The 23,538-nt window shown below is 44.6% G+C and overlaps 1 protein-coding gene across 1 annotated transcript in view; it reads left to right on the forward strand.

Annotated features, from left to right (window-relative positions):
* The window catches only part of mgat5b (alpha-1,6-mannosylglycoprotein 6-beta-N-acetylglucosaminyltransferase B), a 1,090,939-nt gene that overhangs the window by 991,334 nt on the left and 76,067 nt on the right, over positions 1-23,538 (forward strand). The window contains exon 12 of the mRNA XM_085963547.1: positions 8,067-8,222. Coding sequence (XP_085819673.1) covers positions 8,067-8,222 — 156 coding nt within the window. The remainder of the gene's footprint in view (positions 1-8,066; positions 8,223-23,538) is intronic.

Below are 23,538 nucleotides of genomic sequence, written 5' to 3' on the forward strand. Positions count from 1 at the left end.
AAAATCCAGCCCACTGAATCATTTCACCTGCTTTTACAAATGTCGATCTGATTTTTTTTCCTCTTTTTTGTTAACCTTTTTAATTAAATATTGTTTAGCCATTTCTGTTTAACCCCATGCTATATTAAAAAAAAAGTGTCAGGCCACTATTGAATACAATTAGTGACTGTTGTCTTCAGGTGACATTATAACACACTTTGTGTGGTTTCTATTGACCTTTCATGCCTTTTTATTATATATTTGAGAATTGAGCTTTATTAAGAATAATGTTTAAGACTATAATATGTGATTATATATGTATTCAGGGGAGGGAACCTAGTCTTCGAGGTAGCGCTGTTATTCATTAGGTAAGGTCTTGCATGAGATGTTAAAAATCAAGTTAGAACACAACTGTTAGAAGAATGTTCTGAACAAGAATAAAGACAGATTGTCATCTTGTAAAAGGAGTCAAATTCAGTTCCAAAAACAATAGCTATTAAAATGACTAATAAAACAGATTAATTTATCTGACATTAATTTGTAGCCTGATCAATAATTTTTCATAGCTATTGAATTTATTTATAGCTGCATCTGCTACTGCATCGGTACTAATAAAGAATTCTTTTCAGATTTAATCGTTCTTATTCAGTTAGCATACTCACTTTCTTTACTTAGAGCTTGGTTGATCTCCTGTTTGACTTAATGTGATTCAAACAGAATTTAATAAAAAATGGAATCTCACAATAAATCTTGCTTAGCTATTTTAAGCTTGAAGGTATCTGCTTTAGGAACAGGAGTAGGCCATTCAGCACCTTGAACCTGTTCCTTTATTCAATTAGATCATGGCTGAACTGTATCTTAACTCCATCTACCCGCCTTGGTTCCATAACCCTTAATACCCTTGCCTAACAAAAATCTATTAATCTCAGTTTTAACATTTTCAATTGACCTAGCCTCAATAGCTTTTTGGAAAGATTTCCGGATTTCCACGACTTTTTTATGTGAAGAAGTGCTTCCTGACATCACCCCTGGACAGCCTTGCTCTAATTTTAAGGTTATGCCCCCTTGTTAGGGACTAACATTAAGGATGCACAGATAAAGAGAAAAGTTGTTTTTTTCTTTACCCACTGAACCTTTTCACTAACACAGATCTGAACTAGGGATTAAAGAACTTTTGTTTGATCTGTTTCCTCAGGAAATGCAGCTACTGATATTTTATCTCTAAATACATATAAATACAACACTTTTAAATCAAATTATTTTAAAATAATGCTGCTCTTATAAATAAAAGTCAAAGTTCAACACGAGTTCACAATCTATGCATTAAGGTAAACCTTTACATGCGCACAACAGCTGAATAAAGTGGCTATATATAAAGCTTAGAAAAAACACCAAGAGTCACTGGCCCGGATATTGCGGTCAGCGGTGAAGGAACGGCGCCTCACCATTCATTGCGCTTATAGCTGTCCACAGATTTTTCGTGGGCTTTTGAGTGGCAACTTATGGTTACTTGAGATCCTTTTCAGCGCAGCGCCCTCTACAGGGGATCTCTGGTGTGTGCGAGCAGGGAAAGCAACAGCGTGTCTCTTCAACCAATCAGATTGAAGAATCCTCACTGAGCTACACAGGGGTTATTTTGGTGAAAGTTTGAAAACAGGCGCTAAATGGGTGCTGTGCTAACGAGACACGTCTGTATGAAAGTCTGGTTTTAGCACACAGTTTTGATCCTAATTGCTAAAAACCATACTTTGAACTTGCCTGGAGGCGCTAAAACAAACACCTGCAGGCTTCGCACTCAAGCGCTGATTAGACGCAATTTTCGTGGAGCAGTATATGTGGCTCCACTCGCCCACTTCCACTGAAGTTGTGGAGTGTGCTGGCTGACACAGCGGCATGTTTCAGGGTGGCTCCGGAACCGAGTGAGAGGGCGCACAGTTTCTCGGACGCGGCACTGGAGGTCCTGGTGGAGGAGGTCCAGAGGAGGAGGGATGTCCTGTACCTACAGGGGGGAAGAAGTCTACCTGTCCCTCTTGTCCTGCTCCTGCAGCAGCTGGTGCTGCTCTGCCTTACCTCATGTCCTCCTCCTATTTCTCCTGCAGAACAAGGGGGACACCTAGCAAAATGCTAATGATCAAGCACTCCGTTTCTCCTGGGGTGATTCCTATAAGTTGTCCAATAAGGTAGAGTAGCACAGCACTTATTCTTTTTAGGTGCAGTACTCAGAAAATTTCCAGAATAAATGTTGATAGAGTGTTGGTGAAGTCTTGACAAAGTGTCCCAGAAATTCTCCCGATGTGTTTCATATGTCCTCTGCAAACCTCCAACAGCAGTAAAAGATAATATACCTTTAAGTAGTGCTCGAAATCCTCAACAAAGACTGGTCGCTGTTAGGAGAGGGCATTAGGTCAAGGGCTATCCACCAAAATGCTGTGCAGCCTCCTTAAAGAGCACTAGCAAGCAATTTAAGTGGCAATCAGCTCCTTAACGATCCTCCAGGCAGCCGTTCCTCGCGCAAGTTCAACTCCTTTACCAAGATGGCGTCTTGCGCTAAACACAAGCCAAACCGGCGTTACAGCTTAAGACCCCATCTTGGCCACCTCGGAGGCTCTTTAGCATCTAAAGTATCTGGGGAAAATCGCCCCCCGCAGAGTCTAAACCAGGAAGAATAAATTAGAATATTTAATTCAACTTAAAATCATGTACAGAGAGCGAAATAAACAGAGGAAAAGAAAGAAGTAATTAAGAGAGCACAATAAAAGAGACAGAAAGAAAAAGTTTTTTAAAATGTTGAATTTTTAATTTTTTTTAAAAATCGCCATCAATAATTAAAGTCTGAAGGAATGAGACTCCACACTTAGTAAATTTTCAGTGCCAGAGAGGTTGTTTGGCAATAATTAAGATTTATCATGGCGTTAAAAATTCACTTTTTCTGGCGTGTTTATGTGAGTAATGAGTGGGTAAGTACAGCAACTCACGGCCTTCTTGTATTTTAATTCTGAGTCTCACGGCGAGGTAGCAGTATAGCAAAGCATGTGGAGGAGCAGGGCAAATCGGATAACAACTTCCTGATTTCCGCATTTAACTGTACTTGTGCAGATGCCAGAAGTTGCTGTCCGATTTACTCCTTAATAACGGTGAGCGCTGATAGCCTCACCATCATTCTTACCGCAAAATCTGGGCCAATGATCTGTTTAGCTGCTTAAGTCCAAAAGGTCATCAAAAATATTAAGGATACAATCAGATTGACACAGTGTTGAGCTTTTTTTGGTGAAATGCAAATAACAAAGGCACGAGGTGAAAAATAAGCTACTCCATATGCTGTGAGTACAAGAAATCATTACAAGAGATATTGGCCAGGATTTTCCAGGGCCTATGACCACGTATGCACAGCATACACAATCATAAGTGCCCAGCAATCTGTCAAGTTTCAGCTTGACAGATCGTACCCATCTGCAGCAAATGGACACTCGCTGGCGGAGAGTTAGGCTATTTGCCCAACTACTGCCCAACGAATGCCCACAAAACCCTTACGCCTGGTAAAGGCAGGCATAAGGCCTTCTTTTACCAGAGTAAGGGTTTAAATAAATATTAAAATACATATTTTTAAATGATTTAACCATATAAATACCTTTAAAATCAGTTTAGGTTATTTTGACCCCTTTAAAAAATTTTACATTTATTTTTCAAAAAATTTAATTTTTGTTTCAAATGTTCAATTAAATTGTATTTTCATTAATTTTGACCATGTTGTAGGTATTCGGGTTCACCTAAGTAGGTATTGGACGAATGCCTACTAAATAATCGAGTTCGACTTCAGGAGAACAATCAATAAGTTATTTAATGCAGGAAATAGATGAAGTACAGCAAGCAGTAGAGTTGGTTGCAGGAGAGCCGTGGAGTAGGTCTTGTCCCAGCGGGGACGCCACGAGGACTGAGTCCGCAGTCCTGTGGATAGCGTGATGACGTCATCACGCCCGGCTGTGTTTTCCCGCGCTTAGGTGGTCACGTGATCGCGTCGTGATGTCAACGCGTTTGCCCGCGCTTGGGCAGTCACGTGACCCGCGTCGATACGTCAGCGCATTTACCCGGCACTGAGGCTGGCCATTGCGGCCGAAGTCGCGGGAGCAAGAGGCACCCGGCGCTGCCGCTGGCTGATGCGGCCGAAGTCGCGGGTGCGGGAGCGTCCACCCGGCACTGGCTGGCCGTTGCGGCCGTCGAGGGAGCAAACTGGGCCGGCGGCCGACGCGTTTAGGTGCGTCACGTGATGCTTGATGTGACGTCAGCGCATTAGGTCGCTTCTTAAAGGGGCAACGGCCCAAACAGGTAAGTTATATACATACATAGTTAGGTTAAAGTGAATTATGTACAATATAAGTAAGGAACACCCGGTGGTACCGCCACAATGTGATGATTTATTTTTATGTCAGTGTTGTGAAAGTGTGTCTCTTAGGGGATTCCTATTTTGCTTATAGGGATTCCGTTCATAAATGGAATCCCCATAAGCATAATGGGAATCCCCCTTTGTGGGCTGGATTTTTCCAACCTCGGCGGGTCCGGGGTGGGCGACATTCGTGGCGCGTGGGGACCTGGCATCTGTCTCAATCCCAGCCTCCAACAAGATTTTACGATGATGGGTCTTGTTAAGCCGGCCCTGCGATGTTCCCAGCCAATTAATAGGAAGCGGGTCTGATGACGTCATTTGATGACGCGTCATCAGCCGGTTTCCTTAAAGGGGCCATGTCCAAATTGATTTTGACAGTTCTGCTGTCAGTGTTCTGCAGCATTGAGGTGCTACAAACACTGACAAGCACTGCACAAAAGTGCAATGCTGCACCCAGGCTCTCCTATGACTCCCTCCATATGCTTATGGAGGGAGTCACAGCATGCAGGAAGGTTCTCTTCCCTTCCAGTGGGCAGAAGAAACCTCCCCAGGACACAAACGCAGCCTGGATGCACATTGTACAGGAGGCCACAAGCAGGGATGTCGTCAGGAGGACCAGGCTGCAGTGGCACAAACCTTTCAATGATCTCAGTAGATCACGAAATGTTACTGCAAAGCCACACTCAACCTCATCCTGCTGTGCCACTCATCACATCCCCATCAGCCTGCCTTCCCTACCCTACTCCTGCACATCCTTACTCACACCAACTTACCTTGCACTTCCACCCATCCCTCTCTATCTATATTATCACATCCCCATCTCAGTAGCCACCCCTGACACTCACCCTTATCCTAGTGCAATCATACCAACTAACAACACACAAGGGTAGACACTTGGGTGTTTTAGCCAATGTTTGTGTGAACTTTCTGTTAATGTGTTGTCAAGCATTGAAATCCTTATTGTCACTACTTTGCCTTCTTGGACAGATTTGTGTGCGCCTTTGAAAGTGTCTTAGTGAGTTCCAGTGAATGGTGAGACATAACGTACCCCCCCCCCCCCCACTCCAATAGTGATGAGTGTGATAGGAATGGTTTGGACATTGTAGGGATGCTTTATGGTGCTGGTGTGGGGTGGTGCATCATGTGGCAGCCAGGGTGTACAGTGTTAAGTGAAGCAAATCTGGATATGGTGAGGCCTGGCGTCCAGGGCAGCAATGTGCATGGGTGATGACGCCCTGTGTCCAGTGCAGCATCAGTTGATTGTGGAGAAGGCTGGTGTGGATGTTGTGCTGCTGGTGTGCCTGGTGCTGCTGGTGTTGGGGCTGATTGTGGTGGGATTCTGAGGACCAAAGTGAGATTTTTTCAAGGGCACCGATGCTGATGGAATAGATGGCAGGTGAGGTTGAGATGACAGAAGTAATCAATGTTGAGATAGGTTGTACCAAGGAGGTGACAGTGAATAGAGAGATTACTCCAAACACTTCAAAAGTGCATAAAGCTCAAAAGTGGGCTCCAAATACTGAAGGCTGAAGCTTCTGAGATTGGAAAGTGACCAGCTGTAAAATGGCAGGTTTTAAACCACTTTTGCAGCTGTCACCTAATGAAAGAAATGGAGAGTTGTTCAGAACCCGACATACTTACCTGGCGTGATCCCCGAGCGACGGGAACCTCATGGAAAACCTGGGAAAATGCTTTGTAATAAAATGGTAATTAAATTGCTTTAAACATCCTCTTGACTAGCACAATTGAATGACCTGTTGCTTAGTGCCGTGTCTGCAAAGCGCAGGCAGAGCTGGTACTAGGAAAACTCACAAGGAGGCAGGTTAGAGCGGGATCCCGACCCGCTGTCAATCTTTTGGATTTTGACAGCGGACCCGCTTCCGAACCCGACCTCTGAGCGCCGGCAAAATTCAGCCCTGTGATTGGTTGGGATGGCCCACTTGATCCATGGGACGCTTGCGAACCGCATGCGCTCCTGGGATACGTGGGCCTTTACGCAGGCGCACGCCTGCAGGCCCACGAGTGTGAGTCTTTGAAGGTGCGGAGGCACCAGGTAGGTGCGGAGTTTACCTGCGGTTCGAAGGGATTCGCCCGCGGGAAGCCTCCGACCGCAATTTCCAGCCCCATTAGAAGCACAGCCCTCACCTGGTGAAGGATTTGTATCAAACGAGTGAGGATAATTTTATAATGTGAAGAAATCTATCTACAGTATTTGTAAATGTATGAGTTGTGATTTTCTTTCACAGCAAAAACTAAAGCTATACTTTGAGTTATATAAAAGATTTACTATGTCGATGCATTTTTGTCTGCCAAGGTTCTCATTTGAAAAGGTTTCACTGCATATGAGACATAAAAATGAGAAGTCTTTAGTGCAAATTATATGGTTGGAAAACTCATTGCTATTTCTAGCTTTCTACAAAATCTTTCCTTGTACTTCTTCACTATTATTCATAGCCCCAGTCAATGGCCTGGATTTTGCAGTCAGCGGCGAAGTGACGCTGCTCGCCACTGACCTCAAAGAAAGCTGGCCACAAAGGTCTAGCGATCTCTGTGGCATGGATTTCACCTTTCCCGATGTTAATTTCATTCTGGCACCACCAGCGTCCAGCAACAGTAATGTCATCAAGCAGACTAAGCAGCCAATCACATTGAAGAATTCTCACAGACAGCAAACCAGGAAGTAAAAAGCACTGATTATCCTTCACTTTTTAATAATTTTACAGAGAGTGAAATAAAGATTAGGACATGCACATAGGATTAAGGTAGAAGCTGAAATATCATAAACAAACTTTAATTTTTTTTAAACTATTTTAAAAATCTATGGAATTTGTATCATAATGGAGAAATTTGACATTCCATAAATATAAAATTCGTTTCTCAGGGCCAGAGAGGTTGTTCAGCAGTAATTTTAACTTAGTATGCCATTAAAAACCTAGTTACACCTCATTCAACAAGGCTTAACTTTTTTGAGGGTTTTTACAGTGAGATTAGTGTGTAAAAAGTGGACGTTCATGTCATTTCAAGTGATTTGTAAGATTTCCATCTGCGAGGAATTCAACAGCGCACCCTGTGAAAGAGCGAGGAGTCACTGACTGCAACTTCTTGAATTCCGTGTTTAACTGCACGTGTGGACGCCAGAAGTTGCTGTCAGTTTCACAGAATAATGATGGTGAGCGTTGACAGTTTTGCTGTCATTACTCTGTTTCGCCGTCATTACAACCGTAAGTTCCTGGCCAACAAGTTTGGTGATCCAATGTTGCTGGTGATCAAATGTTCTCAATTCCATTTTTTTTTTGGTTTTTTTCTTCGTTTATTTTATAAGGGCCCAGGTTCTTTTCTTGGGTAGGAAAGGTATCTGCCAGTGGCCTAGCCAAGATAAACAGTTGGCCAGGCAAGTTGCAGTATTGACTGCTGATTAGGGTCAAAGCAACAGTCATAGAGATGAGAAACAAGTAGACAACTGCAGGGTCACTCACCAGTACAAATGATTTCATTCCATTTAGTTTTCATTCAAGCATGGGATCAAAACACATACTCCAACTCGTACTTCAGCACATAGTAAAAACAGAGAAGCTTGACTGATATTCTGCAGAGACAATGCTAAGCAATTTGTATGCTATGTGTCGTCAACGTAATAGCATAATTTATTCTGCCTGAGAACATTTCTTTAGAAGTTATTGACTATCATTAATTTTGTGCTCTTCAGGGAAAGGCGAAGTATCTTGAAGTTATTAGTAGATACATGGAGATCCATGGAACTGTTTACTATGAGACACACTGGCCACCGGAGATGCCTGTGTTTGTCAAAAACCATGGCCTGCTACCTCAACATGAGCTGCAGAGACTTCTAAAGAAAGCAAAGGTATTGAGCCATTCACTCCTGATAACACTGCTAATACGTCTGCTTTTTGCATCTTACCTTTATTACTACTGCATGATAATTGCAAGTTTTTTTAATAAAATGTTTTTAATTTTCATAGATTCAAATATATAATTATTTTGTATTATAAATTCCACTTAAAGCATTTTAATTGGCATTTATTTGCTATTATATTTCCATTACTCTCATCACTGGTATGTAATTTTTAATTCCTGAAATTAAATCATTCTGAAGTTCATATTCTTTTATTTTTATCCTTTGTGGCCTTTTCGAATACTTATGCTTCGAATGAGAAAAACTTAATTGGAATAGTCATGAAAAATCAACCTGTACTTAGAAATTGTAAAATGTATGGTTTGCATTAGCTGTTCAAAGATGATCCAGATATTTAAACTTTAGAAAGACTTCTGTTAGGCAGATGTCCTTTGTCCCATGGAGATCTAATCAGAACGGATGGCTAAGATTTGTGTTTGATTGCATTCATGTATGTTATCAACAGAACATGATTTCTTCAAATAAAAATCAGTGATAATTAGTTACGCTTTATCATACCCCTTAAACTGCAGTCACCTTTAACCTCCAATAAAATGTCTTGGCCGATTGGCTCTTCCGTCTTAACAGCATTTATTGATATCCCCAGCACAAATACGCAGCAAGTGATTCACAAGGGAGAACTTTTTTTTATCGCCAATGCTAGCGACTGTAGGGAAACGCAGCAGCCAATTTTCACACAGCAAGCTCTCATAAACAACACGAGATAATGACCAGATAATCTGTTCTAATGATGTTGGTTGAGGGTTATATATTGGTCAAGACACCAGGAGAATTCCCCTTCTCCTTTCGAAAAGTGCCACGGAATCTTTTACATCCACCTGAGTGGGCAGATGGGGCTTCAGTTTAATATCTCATCTGAAAGACGGCACCTCCGACATTGCAGCACTTCCTCCATATGATGTCTTCACCGCCATCTTCAATCTGTCATTGGCCCAGGCAGTAGTCCCTACATGCTTCGAGACCGCTACCATTATTCCTGTGCCAAAACAAACGGCTGTGACGTGCCTGAACAACTATCGACCTGTCGCACTCACACCCATCATAATGAAGTGTTTCGAGAGACTGGTCCTGGCTCACATCAAAGCCAGTGTTCCCGCCTCTCTTGACCAACACCAGTTTGCCTATCGTGCAAACAGATCAACGGAGGATGCAATCACAACTGCTCTACACTCTGCACTGAATCACTTAGATGGTAAAGAGACCTACATCAGAATGCTGTTCATAGACGACAGCTCAGCATTCAACACTATCGTCCCCAACAAGCTGGCCACCAAACTCCAAACTCTTGGCCCGAACACTTGCCTCTGCAACTGGACCCTGGACTTCCTAACAAACAGACCCCAGTCTGTCAAATTAGGTAACCACACCTCCCCCCCCACTGACCCTGAACACGGGGGCCCCACAAGGATGTGTGCTGAGCCCCCTCCTCTACTCCCTCTTCACCCACGACTGTGTGGCTGTTCATGGTTCCAACACCTTCATCAAGTTTGTGGATGATACCACGGTAGTAGGCCAGATCGCCAACAACGATGAGTCAGCCTACAGGGAGGAGGTCCAGCATCTCGTGAAGTGGTGCGCCGATAACAACCTGGCCCTTAACATCAAGAAAACCAAAGAAATCATTGTGGACTTCAGGAAGTCTAAAGGCGGAAGTCACACCCCCATCCACATCAATGGGGCTGTGGTGGAAAGGGTGGACAGCTTTAAGTTCCTCGGAGTCCACATCACGGAAGACCTCTCCTGGTCCCTCAATACCTCCTCTCTGGTGAAGAAGGCCCAGCAGCGCCTATATTTCCTAAGGAGGCTGAAGGGATGTAACCTGTCACCCCTGATCCTCTCTAACTTTTACCGCTGCACAATAGAGAGCATCCTGACGAATTGTATCACAGTATGGTATGGCAGCTGTAGCTACTATGACCGGAAAGCCCTGCAGCGGGTAGTCAAAACTGCCCATCGCATTACCGGCATCCGGCTACCGACCATAGAGCACATATACCAGAAACGCTGTTTACGGAGTTCACGGTCCATCATCAAAGACCCTACCCACCCCAGCCACAGTCTGTTCGCCCTCCTGCCATCTGGGAGACGCTACAGATGCATTCGCACCCGTACGACCAGATTGAGGAACAGTTTCTTTCCCAGGGCTGTCATCCTACTGAACTCCACAAATAAACTCTAAAGCCTGCACATCTACCAATGCACTTTATAATGGTTATGTTTATGTTAATGTATTACAAGCCAAATGTATGTTGAATGTTTAAATGTCTTAATCTAAATGTACACTCTCGGGAGCTGCAAGCCTACATTTCGTTGTACTGCACTTGTGCACTAACAATGACAATAAAAGTTGATTTGATTTGATTTGATTTGATAAAGGCCGCGATTTCGCCAGCGGAGGCGGGATTGCGGCAGGAGAGGTGGTTGGCAGGTTCTGGTGCCGTTCCCGGCTGTAGCCGCTCTGTAAAAAGGATTTTCCATTAATAGGGCTTGTTAAGCCCGTCCTGCAGGGTTCCCAGCCAATTAAAGGAAGCAGGTCTGATGACATCATCAGTCATAGAGGTAAACGAATATGATATGATTGGGATTACGGAAACATGGCTCCAGGGTGGCCAAGGCTGGGAACACAACATCCAAGGGTATTCAATATTCAGGAAAGATAGGCAAAAAGGAAAAGGAGGTGGGGTAGCATTGCTGGTTAAAGAGGGGATTAACACAGTTGAAAGGAAGGATATTAGCTCTGATGATGTGGAATCTGTATGGGTAGAACTGAGAAATACCATGGGGCAGAAAACATTAGTGGGAATGGTATATAGACCTCCAAACAGTAATGCGGAGGTCGGGGATGGCATTAAATGAGAAATTAGAGAAGCGTGCAATAAGGGCACAGCAGTTATCATGGGTGACTTTACTCTACATATAGATTGGGCTAACCAAATTAGTAACAATACTGTGGAGGAGGAATTCCTGGAGTGTATACGGAATGGTTTCCTGGACCAATATGTCGAGGCACCTTTTTCACGCCAATTTATATGTCCTCTCCTTGGATCTTATGCTATCCCTAATTTCCCTTGTTAGCCACGGTTCAGTCACCTTTTTTGTTTTATTTTTATGCCAAACTGGGATGAACAAATTCAGTAGTTCATCCATGCGATCTTTGAAAGTTTGCCATTACCCATCCACCGTCAACCCTTTGAGTGACATTCCCCAATCAATCCTACCCAACTCGCACCTCATACCATTGTAGTCTCCTTTATTTAAATTCAGGACCCTAGTCTCTGAGTCAACTATTTCACTCTCCATCTTAATGAAGAATTCTATCATATTATGATTGCTCTGACCCAAGGGGCCTCGCACAACAAGATTGCTAATTAATCCTTTCTCATTACATAATACCCAGTCTAAGATGGCCTGATCTCTAGTTGGTGCAGTAAACCTGAGGATTGGGAGCAGTTTAGGATTCAACCAATGAGGACAAAGGGATTAATTAAGAGGGGGAAAATAGTGTATGAGAGTAAGCTTGCAGGGAACATAAAAACTGACTAAATCTTTTATAGATATGTGAAGAGAAAAAGATTGGTGAAGTCAAGCGTAGGTCCCTTGCAGTCAGAATCAGGAGAATTTATAATGGGGAACAAAGAAATGGCAGACCAATTAAATACATATTTTGGTTCTGTCTTCACAAAGGAGGACACAAATAACCTCCCAAAGATGTCGGGGAACATAGGGTCTAATGAAAGGGAGGAACTGATAGAAATCAGTATTTGAAGGGAAATGGTGTTAGGGAAATTGATGGGATTGAGGGCTGATAAATCCCCAGGGCCTGATAATCTACATCCTAGGGTACTTAAGGAAGTGGCCCGAGAAATAGTAGATGCATTGCTGGTCATCTTCCAAAATTCGATACTCTGGAACAGTACCCATGGATTGGCAGGTAGCTAATGTTACCCCACTGTTCAAAAAGGGTGGTAGAGAGAAAACGGGGAATTACAGACCGGTAAGCCTGACATCGGTAGTGGGGAAAATGCTAGAGTCCATTATAAAGGATGTAATAGCAGAGCACTTGGAAAAAAGTGACCGGATCGGACAAAGTCAATATGGATTTACAAAAGGTAAATCGTGCTTGACTAATCTACTGGAATTTTTTGAGGATGTAACTGGTAAAATAGATAAGGGAGAACCAGTGGATGTGGTGTATTTGGATTTTCAAAAGGCTTTCGATAAGATCCCGCATAAGAGATTAGCGTGTAAAATTAAGGCACATGGGATTGGGGGCAAGGCATTGACTTGGATAGAGAACTGGTTGGCAGACAGAAAGCAGAGAGTTGGAATAAACAGCTCTTTTTCCGAGTGGCAGGCAGTGACTAGTGGGGTACCGCAGGGATCGGTCCTTGGACCCCAGCTATTCACAATATATATTAATGATCTGGACGAGGGAACAAGATGTAATATCTCCAAGTTTGCAGACGAAACAAAGCTGGGTGGGCGTGTGTGCTGTGAGAAGGATGCCGAGAAACTCCAGTATGATTTGGACAGGTTGGGTGATTGGGCAGAAGCATGGCAGATGCAATATAATGTGGATTATTGCGAGGTTATCCACTTTGGTGTCAAAAACAGGAAGGCAGATTATTATCTGAATGGCAATAGATTGGGAGAAGGGGAAGTGCAATGAGACCTGGGTGTCCTTGTGCACCAGTCGCTGAAATAAGCATGCAGGTGCAGCAGGCGGTTAAGAAGGCAAATGGTATGTTGGCCTTCGTAGCGAGAGGGTTTGAGTACAGGAACAAGGATGTCTTGCTGCAGTTGTACAGGGCCTTGGTGAGACCACGTCTTGAGTATTGTGTGCAGTTTTGGTCGCCTTATCTGAGGAAGGATGTTCTTGCCATGGAAGGAGTGCAGCGAAGATTCACCAGGCTGATTCCTGGGATCGCAGGAATGACGTATGAGGAAAGATTGCGTCGATTGGGCTTGTACTCGCTGGAGTTTAGAAGAATGAGAGGGGATCTCATCGAAACTTATAAAATTCTAACAGGACTAGACAGGCTAGATGCTGGAAGGATGTTCCCGATGGTCGGGGAGTCCAGAACCAGGGGTCACAGTCTAAGGATAAGGGGTAATCCATTCAAGAGAGAGATGAGGAGGAATTTCTTCACCCAGAGAGTGGTGAACCTGTGGAATTCTGTACCAAAGAAGGCAGTAGAGGCCAATTCATTAAATATATTCAAGAAGGAGTTGGATATATTTCTTAAGGCTAAAGGGATCAAGGGATATGGAGAGAAGGCAGGAACAGGGTACTGAATTTGGATGATCAGCCATGATCTCATTGAAACATAGAAACATAGAAACATAGAAGATAGGAGCAGGAGTAGGCCATTCGGCCCTTCGAGCCTGCTCCGCCATTCAATGTGATCATGGCTGATCATCCAAATTCAGTACCCTGTCCCTGCCTTTTCCCCATATCCCTTGATCCCTTTAGCCTCAAGAAATATATCCAACTCTTTCTTGAATATATTTAATGAACTAGCCTCCACCGCCCTCTGTGGCAGAGAATTCCACAGGTTCACCACTCTCTGGGTGAAGAAATTCCTCCTCATTTCGGTCCTAAATGGCTTACCCCTTATCCTTAGACTATGACCCCTGGTTCTGGACTCCCCGGCCATCAGAAACATCCTTCCTGCATCTAGTCTGTCCAGACCTGACAGAATTTTATAGGTTTCGATGAGACCCCCTCTCAATCTTCTAGACTCCAGTGAGTATAAGCCCAATCGACACAATCTCTCCTCATACGTCATTCCTGCCATCCCAGGTATCAGCCTGATGAATCTTCGCTGCACTCCCTCCATGGCAAGAACGTCCTTCCTCAGGTAAGGTGACCAAAACTGCACACAATACTCAAGGTGCGGTCTCACCAAGGCTCTGTACAACTGTAGCAAGACATCCTTGTTCCTGTACTCGAACCCTCTTCCTACGAAGGCCAACATACCATTTGCCTTCTTAACCGCCTGCTGCACCTGCATGCTTACCTTCAGCGACTGGTGCACAAGGACGCCCAGGTCTCTTTGCACTTCCCCTTCTCCCAATCTATTGCCATTCAAATAATAATCTGCCTTCCTGTTTTTGCCACCAAAGTGGCTAACCTCAGATTTATCCACATTATAGTGCATTTGCCATGTTTCCGCCCAATCACCCAACCTGTCCAAATCGTACTGGAGTTTCCTGACATCCTCCTCGCAGCTTACCCTCCCGCCCAGCTTTGTGTCGTCTGCAAATTTGGAGATATTACATCCAATTCCCTCGTCCAGATCATTAATATATATTGTGAACAGCTGGGGTCCTAGGACCGATCCTTGCGGTACCCCACTAGTCACTGCCTGCCACTCGGAAAACGACCCGTTTATTCCAACTCTTTGCCTTCTGTCCGCCAACCAGTTCTCTATCCAAGTCAATACCTTGCCCCCAATCCCATGTGCCTTAATTTTGCACGCTAATCTCTTGTGTGGGACCTTATCGAAAGCCTTCTGAAAGTCCAAATACACCACATCCACTGGTTCTCCCCTATCTATTTTACCAGTTACATCCTCAAAAAATTCCAGTAGATTAGTCAAGCATGATTTACCTTTTGTAAATCCATGTTGACTTTGTCCGATCTTGTCACTGCTTTCCAAGTGCTCTGCTATTACATCTTTTATAATGGACTCTAGCATTTTCCCCACTACCGAAGTCAGGCTTCCCGGTCTATAATTCCCCGCTTTTTCTCTACCACCTTTTTTGAATAGTGGGGTGGCATTAGCTACCCTCCAATCCATGGGTACTGTTCCAGAGTCTATCGAGTTCTGGAAGATGACCAGTAATGCATCTACTATCTCTAGGGCCACTTCCTTAAGTACCCTGGGATGTAGACCATCAGGCCCTAGGGATTTATCGGCCTTTAGTCCCATCAATTTTCCTAACACCATTTTCCTACAAATACTGATTTCTTTCAGTTCCTCTCTTTCATCAGACCCTATGTTCCCCGGCATCTCTGGGAGGTTATTTGTGTCCTCCTTTGTGAAGACAGAACGAAAGTATTTATTTAGTTGGTCTGCCATTTCCTTGTTTCCCATTATAAATTCCCCTGATTCTGACTGTAAGGGACCTACGCTTGACTTCACTAATCTTTTTCTCTTCACATATCTATAAAAGCTTTTACAGTCAGTTTTTATGTTCCCTGATAGCTTACTCTCATATTCTATTTTCCCTTTCTTAATTAATCCCTTTGTCCTCCTTTGTTGACTCCTAAACTGCTCCCAATCCTCAGGATTATTGCTTTTTCTAGCCAATTTATATGTCCTCTCCTTGGATCTTATTCTATCCCTAATTTCCCTTGTTAGCCACGGTTGAGTCACCTTTTTTGTTTTATTTTTATGCCAAACTGGGATGAACAAATTCTGTAGCTCATCCATTCGGTCTTTGAATGTTTGCCATTGCCTATCCACCGTCAACCCTTTGAGCACCATTCCCCACTCAATCCTACCCAACTCGCTCCTCAGACCATCGTAGTTTCCTTTATTTAAATTGAGGACCCTTGTCTCTGAGTCAACTACTTCATTCTCCATCTTAATGAATGGCGGAGCAGGCTCGAGGGGCCGAATGGCCTACTCCTGCTCCTATCTTCTATGTTTCTATGTTTCTATCAGTCGGTTTCCTTAAAGGGACCATGGCCGCATTCATTTTGACAGTTGTGCTGTCAGTGTTCTACAGCATTGAGGTGCTGCAAACACTGACGAGCACTGCACAAAGGTGCACAACTGCACCCAGGCTCTTGCCTGACTCCCTCCATATGCTTCCAAGGGCGGAAGGGACCTCCCCAGGACACAAACGCAGCCTGGTTGCACATTGCACAGGAGGACACAAGCAGAAATGTCATAAGGAGGACCTGGGTGCAGTGGCGCAAACCTTTCAATGATCTCAGTAGATCACGAAACGTTACTGCAAAGCCACACTCAACCTCATCCTACTGTGCCACTCAACACATCCCCATCACTCTGCCTTCCCTACCCTACTCCTGCACATCCTTACTCACACCTTGCAACTTATCTTGTACCTCCACCCATCCCTCTCTATCTACATTATCACTTCCTCATCTCACTAGCCACCCCTCACACTCACCCTCATCCTAGTGCAATCATACCAACTAACAACACACAAGGGTAGGCAATTGGGTGTTTTATGCAATGTTCATGTAGATTTTCTGCTAATGTGTTGTTAAACATTGAAATCTTTATTTTCAACACGTTGTCTTACTGTACAGATCTGTGCTCACCTTTGGAAGTGTCTTAGTGAGTTGCAGTGAATGGTGAGACATAACGGTGTCCTCTGCAATGGTGATGAGTGTGAGAGGAATGGCTTGGTCATTGTAGGAATGATTTATGGTGATGGTGTGGGGTGGTGTTAACCTGGCGCATCATGTGGCAGCCAGGGTGTAAAGCATCAAGTGAAGTAAATCTGGCCATAGTGATGCCATCGCTGGCCTCCCGGGCAGCAGTGTTGTCGGGTGCTGATGCCCTGTGTCCTGTGCAGCATCAGGTGATTGCGGAGAAAGTTGGTATTGTTGTTGGTGATGTTGGGGTGCCTGATGATGCTGGTGTTGGGGCTGATCATGAATGGATTCAGTGGACCAAGGTGAGATTTTTTTCAAGGGCACAGATGTTGCTGGAATAGATGGCAGCTGAAGTTAAGATGACAGAAGTGATCTGTCAATGGTGAGAGAGCTTGCTCCAAGGAGGTGACAGTGGATAGAGAGTTTACTCCAAACACTTCCAAACTGCATACAGCTCAAAAGTGTCTTCCAAGTCCTGAAGGCTCAAGCTTCTGACATTGGAAAGTGACCAGCTGTGAAATGGTAGCTTTCATAAGAACATAAGGAATAGGAACAGGAGTAGGTCATTTGGCCCCTCAAGCCTGCTCTGCCATTCAATAAGATCATGGCTGATCTGATCTTGGCCTCAACTCCACTTTCCTGCCCGCTCCCCATAACCCTTGACTCCCCTCTCGTTCAAAAATCTGTCTATCTCCACCTTAAATATATTCAATGACCCAGCCTTCACAGCTCTTTGGGGTAAAGAATTCCAAAGATTCACGACCCTCTGAGAGAAGAGATTCCTCCTCATCTCCGTTTTAAATGGGCGACCCCTTATTCTGAAACTATGCCCCCTACTTCTAGATTCCCCCTCCTCTCTGCACCTACCTATCAAGCCCCTTCAGAATCTTATACGTTTCAAAAAGATCCTCCCTCATTCTTCTAAACTCCAAGGAGTATAGGCCCAACCTGCTCAACTTTTCTTCATAAGACAACCCCCTCATCTCAAAATCCATCTCGTGAACCTTCTCTGAACTGTCTCCAATACAAGTATATCCCTCCTTAAATAAGGAGACCAAAACTGTACGCAGTGCTCCAGGTGTGGTCTCACCTACGCCCTGTACAGTTGTGGCAATACCACTTTTGCAGCTGTCACCTATTCACAGCAATGGGGAGACATAGAGAACCTGACCCACTTACCTGATGTGATTTCTGAACGAAGTGAACCCCATTAAAAATGTGGTAAAATAGAAAAAGGCTGGCAAAATAGTACTAAACAAGCAGTTAACAAGCAGTTAAGTATCTTAAATGCTTCCCCCGTCAATTGGTGTCGGGTCTGTTCTGAAATCGCAGACTGTTGTGCAGGATATCTACCCCGAGAGGTGCCGGGGGAAGGCCCTGAGAATCATTAAAGACGCGAGTCACCCCAGCCACAACCTCTTCGCCCTGCTCCCGTCCGGTAAGAGATACCGAAGCATACGGTCTCGTAGCAACAGGTTTCGAAACAGCTTCTACCCCCAGGCCATAAGACTCATGAACGATTAATTTATTATTATTTATGACTGTTGTTTTAATTATTATTACTGTCCTTCTATTAGTATTTCTATTAGTATTTTTATCATTGTTATGCCATATTTATTCCAATGTTGGGAGGACTCGTAAAAATCAACATTTCATTGTGCAGTACACACGTCTGCTGCATATATGACAAATAAAATTGAATTGAATTGAATTGAATTGAATTGACACTTTGGAAACTTTCATGGAGGCGGGCTCGCAGCAGGTTCTCAACCCGCTGTCATTCATTTTGATTTTGACAGCGAACCCACCTCCAAACCCACATTCTGAGTGCCAGCAAAATTCAGCCCGAAGTGTCAGCCGAGATAATGTACTCAAGTCACTGGAGTGGGGCTTGAACCCACCTTCTGACTCAGAAGCTTAATTGCTACCAGTGAGCCAAGTCTAACACCTAAATTAACACAAGGTACAGAAACTCCACCTTTACCCGACTGCAGCCTTCATTTTCGATTGCACTCTCACAGTAGTGAGGTATATTCACTTTCCTTTCATTATTTTAAATTATTACCGCATCCATAAATATTTAGACTCTCCCCTCTGGCTACCAAGCAATGATTTGGGTTACATCTTTAACTGATCTTTTCACCGTGCAGGAGGAAATATTTTGAATAACTTATTTTTGGCAAGGTTTCTAACTGCTGTATTGATACGAGCATACGAAAATGCCAGGCATTGAAAAACCAGCTGGTCCTTCAAGCCTGCCCCATGGCTGGGCCATCACGGCTAAACACTTCTTCCCTCCCCCTCACCCCTCACCCCCACCCCCACAGCCATGTAATCTCCTGGGTGTTGTATCCGTGTGTTAATGGAGACACGGAATGCAGGAGTTGGTTTCACAGGTGTTTACTGAACAAAGTCTGGAGGTGAACTAACAGATACAAGACACTATACAGGCTTATATAGCCCGAGTGGCCATTACCGACATTACAGTACACAGGGGCTCTTAAAGGCACATACACCACAATTCCTCCCCTTTTAGACAACCAGTACATAACATTTTAAGTAATCATTAATGAACATGTTACAAGAACAATAATCTACACATTTGCTGCAGTTAATCAATTATAAGTCAGTCTCTCTGGAGGCTTCCTGACTCGGTCCGGATAACGCCTCGGTGGTGTAGTAGTTTTTGGTGGTGTAGTAGGTTCTTTTGGCAAGGTCGATTCGGCTTGAATGCCAGTGTTGGGTTCATCTGGTTCCAGTATCACCGGATCGGAGGTAGATACTATGGGTATCTCTGCTTCATCATTAGGCGTATAGAGTTGTGGTGTAGGTTGTCCCTTTTCGGATGACTCTATGATCTGGTCAGCATGGCGCCTTATTATGCTTTCTCCAATGTCCACGGTATACATCAGCGGTCCTAGTCGTGTGCAAATAGTTCCAGGCTGCCATTTCTCGGTACGGTAGTCCCGGGCCAAAACTTGTTGACCTATCTGGAAGGTTCTAGTTGGCCTTTCATTCATGCCTTGAAATTGCCAGTTCTCCACGTCCCTTCTGATGTTTGGCTTGATCAAATCCAGCCGGCATCTTAGGCTTCTATTGAAGAACATCATGGCGGGAGTTTGGTTTGTAACCACATGTGTTGCATTCCTGTATGCAAACAAGAAGTTAGCTACCTTATGCTGTAGATTTATGTCTTCATTACCCATGGCCTTTATGGCCTTCTTGAAGGTCTGGACAAACCTTTCAGCCAATCCATTGGTGGCGGGATGGTATGGGGCGGACGTGTAGTGCTTAACCCCATTGTTTTTTAAGAACTTCCTGAATTCTTCGGACACAAGCTGCGGTCCATTATCAGAACAGATCTGTTCAGGCAGCCCATTCCTGGCAAATATGGTCCTTAATACTGTGATTTTTTTTCCGTGGTGGTGGAGGACATCTTTATTACCTCCGGCCACTTGGAGTGTGCATCAACCGCGATTAAGAACATTGAGTCCATAAATGGACCAGCAAAGTCGATGTGTACCCTTTGCCATGGAGATGAGGGCCACTCCCATGGGTGCAGAGGGGCTTGTGGTGGGGCGTTCTGAACCTTCTGGCATCCTAGGCAGCTCTTGGTCATTTCTTCGATGTCTCCATCGATACCCGGCCACCACACAAACGCTCTGGCTAGGTTCTTCATTTTCACTCCACCCAGAGGCCCCTCGTGAAGCTCCTTTAGCACTTTATCCTGGAGTTTGGGTGGAATCACCACTCTGGATCCACACATCAAGGTTCCTCGGCACACTGACAGCTGTTCTCTTCTTTGCGAGAATGCTGGCAACAGTGGTTCGCCATGTGCTGGCCATCCCTTCACCGTTAAATCGTAGACTCGTGAGAGAGTCGGGTCATTTCTCGTTTCCTTTTCAATGGCAGAATTTGTTACTGGTAGACATTCCACTATGGTTGAGTGGAACATCTCCACTGGGTCCACTGTAGGTGCCTCTTCTACCGTTGGCAACGGTAGGCGCGATAAACCGTCAGCATTCCCATGCTGTTTTGATCCTTTGTATTCTATGTCATATTGGTGTGCCCCTAGGAAAAGGGACCACCTCTGTAGCCTTTGCGCTGTCATAATGGGAACACCCTTTTTAGGGTTAAATATGGAGACGAGGGGTTGATGGTCAGTCAACAAGGTAAATTTTTGTCCGTGTAGGTAATGGTTGAATTTCTTCACTCCCCATACCAGGCTGAGTGCTTCCCTGTCGATCTGGGCATAGTTACACTCAGCTGAGTTCAATGAGCATGACGCAAAAGCTATCAGCCGCTCTGAGCCATCAGGGAACCTATGCGATAATCCCGCTCCTACGCCGTAAGGGGATGCATCGCACGCCAGTCTGATTGGCAGTGATGGGTTGTAATGAGCCAAAACTTCCTTGTACGTGATCAAGCCTTTGCATTTATGGAAGGCACGTTTACAGTCTTCGCTCCATTTCCAAATTACTCCCATTTGTAGCAGTTCGTTAAGAGGGTGCAGAACAGTTGACAAGTTCGGTAAAAATTTATGATAGTCGTTTATCAATCCCAGGAACGGCCTTAATTGTGAGACATTTTCAGGTGCTGGGGCTTTTATGACCGCTTCAATTTTTTCAGGTGACTTATGCAACCCTTCCTCGTTAATTATGTGGCCACAATATGATATTTGTTTCTGGAAAAATTCGCACTTGGGGCGATTTGCTCGTAGGCCCCGTTCTCTCAGCCTAGTGAGCACCTGCTCCAAATTGGCAAGGTGCTCGTTGTCATTTTCTCCTGTTACAAGGATGTCGTCTAGGTAGCATTGAGTCCCCGGAATCCCTTGGAGGACTTGCTCCATAGCTCTTTGCCAGATAGCTGGAGCTGATGCTACTCCGAAAACCAGTCGATTGTACTGGTACAGGCCTTTGTGTGTGTTTATCGTGAGATACTTTTTAGAGGCCTCTTCAACCTCCATCTGTAGATATGCCTGTGCCAAGTCAATTTTGGTGAAACGTTTCCCTCCGGATAGTGAGGCGAAAATATCTTCTATCCTCGGAAGAGGATACTGTACCGTGTGAAGGACCGGGTTTACAGTCACCTTGAAGTCCCCACAGATGCGAATTTTTCTCTGTTCTTCAGATTTATCATTATTCAACATTTTCTTCATGACCGGGACGATGGGTGTTGCCCACTCGCTCCAATCTACCTTGGATAATACGCCTGCCTTTTCCAAATTCTCCAGCTCTGCCTCGACTGCTGGACGAATTGCGTATGGCACCGGCCTTGCCTTAAAAAACTTGGGAATTGCCGCATCTTCCACTTTTATTGAGGCGGTGACGCCTTTCAAGGTTCCTAGTTCCTGTTGAAACACTTCCTTGGCGTTGGCCAAGATGTCTTTTAATCGTTCAGGTATGACGTCATCATCATTTTTTTTCTTACTGGTCACTGTCACTGCCTGAATGGAGTGCCAGTCTAAACGTATCTTCCTGATCCATTCACGTCCCAACAGCGGTGGACCACCATCTTGCAGAACGTATAAATACAACTTCTGTATTTCCTTGCCGTTGTATACAACAGGCACCCTCATTTTCCCTTTGGGGTATACTTTCTGCCCCGTATATGTTTTCAAGATAATGGATGTGTCTTTCAAAGGTATATGCGGAAATAGCCGCTCGTAATCCCATCGACTTATGACGGTCAGAGCTGATCCTGTATCTAGCTCCATTTTAACTGGGGACCCCGCTATCGTGAGGGTAACCCAAATGGTCTGGTAATCTTCTTTGGCAATTACATTATGTAATTTGAGACAGCTTAGTCTCTTGTTTCCGGAGTCGCTATCGCTCTTCTGGTCTTCGGAGCTACTGTCCGTCATCATTTGTACCTTTCTGTACTTTTCCTTATTGATTTTTTTCCTGTCCGTGGATTTTTTGTTTCCAGATCGGCATACACGTGCAATGTGTCCAATCTTTCCGCATTGCCTGCATGCTTTGTCCTGGAACCAGCAGTCCCTCTGGTCATGGGTGGATCTGCCGCAGCGATAACATCTCTCGAAACCCTGTGTCATTTCATGGGTGCCGAAGTCCTGTGGCTTTTGCTGTATCTCTGCAGCTCCTCTTGCGGCTGCTTCGTATGATACAGCCACACTGAAAGCCTTGTCCAGTGTCAAATCTTTCTCAGAAAGTAGCCTTTTCTGTGTTCCTTCACTTAGGAGACCGCAGACGAATTTGTCTCGAAGAGAATCTGCCAGTCCTGCCCCGAATTGGCTGTGCTTTGACAGCTTCCTTAATTCGGTGAGGAAATCAGCGTTACTTTCATTCTTGTGCTGATTCCTCCTGAAGAATTTGAATCGTTCCGCTATCAGCAGCGGTGTTGGGTTTAAGTGCTCCTGTAGGGTATCAACAATCTCCTTAAAATTCTTGTCCCTCGGTTTGGCTGGAGTGATTAAGTTTCGTAACAGCCCGCATTTCCTTGCGCCCATTAGATTTAGAAGTACTGATGCTTTTTTATCATCCTCTATTTCATTTGCTGTGCAATACACCTCCACTCTTTCCACATATGTGGTCCAATCCTCTATATCGCTATCGAAAGCAGTAATATTGCCAGTCTTAGGCATCCTGAAAAAAAATGGCGCCTCCCGCGCTTTCCTTTCTTCCCCGCAGAAAAAAAATGGCGCTTTCCCGCCGCTGCCGCTGCTGACAACGCTGTTCTCCGCGGTTTTTATTTACACGGGTATTTTTTTAATAGGTGGAGACTCGTTCCCGCCGGACTCTCTGGGACTTTTCCCTCCCTCTGCTTGGTCCGAACGCCGACCTGCATTGCAGCACCGGCCGTCTCCCGAGTGCTCCACCCTCTGTCTCTGTTTGCCTCCGCCTTCGCTGCTCGGCCCCGCTGCAGAGC

This window comes from Somniosus microcephalus, chromosome 21 (assembly GCF_052327205.1).
Source record: "Somniosus microcephalus isolate GS21.2 chromosome 21, FLI_Smic_1.0, whole genome shotgun sequence".
NCBI classification, from domain to species: Eukaryota; Metazoa; Chordata; class Chondrichthyes; order Squaliformes; family Somniosidae; genus Somniosus; species Somniosus microcephalus.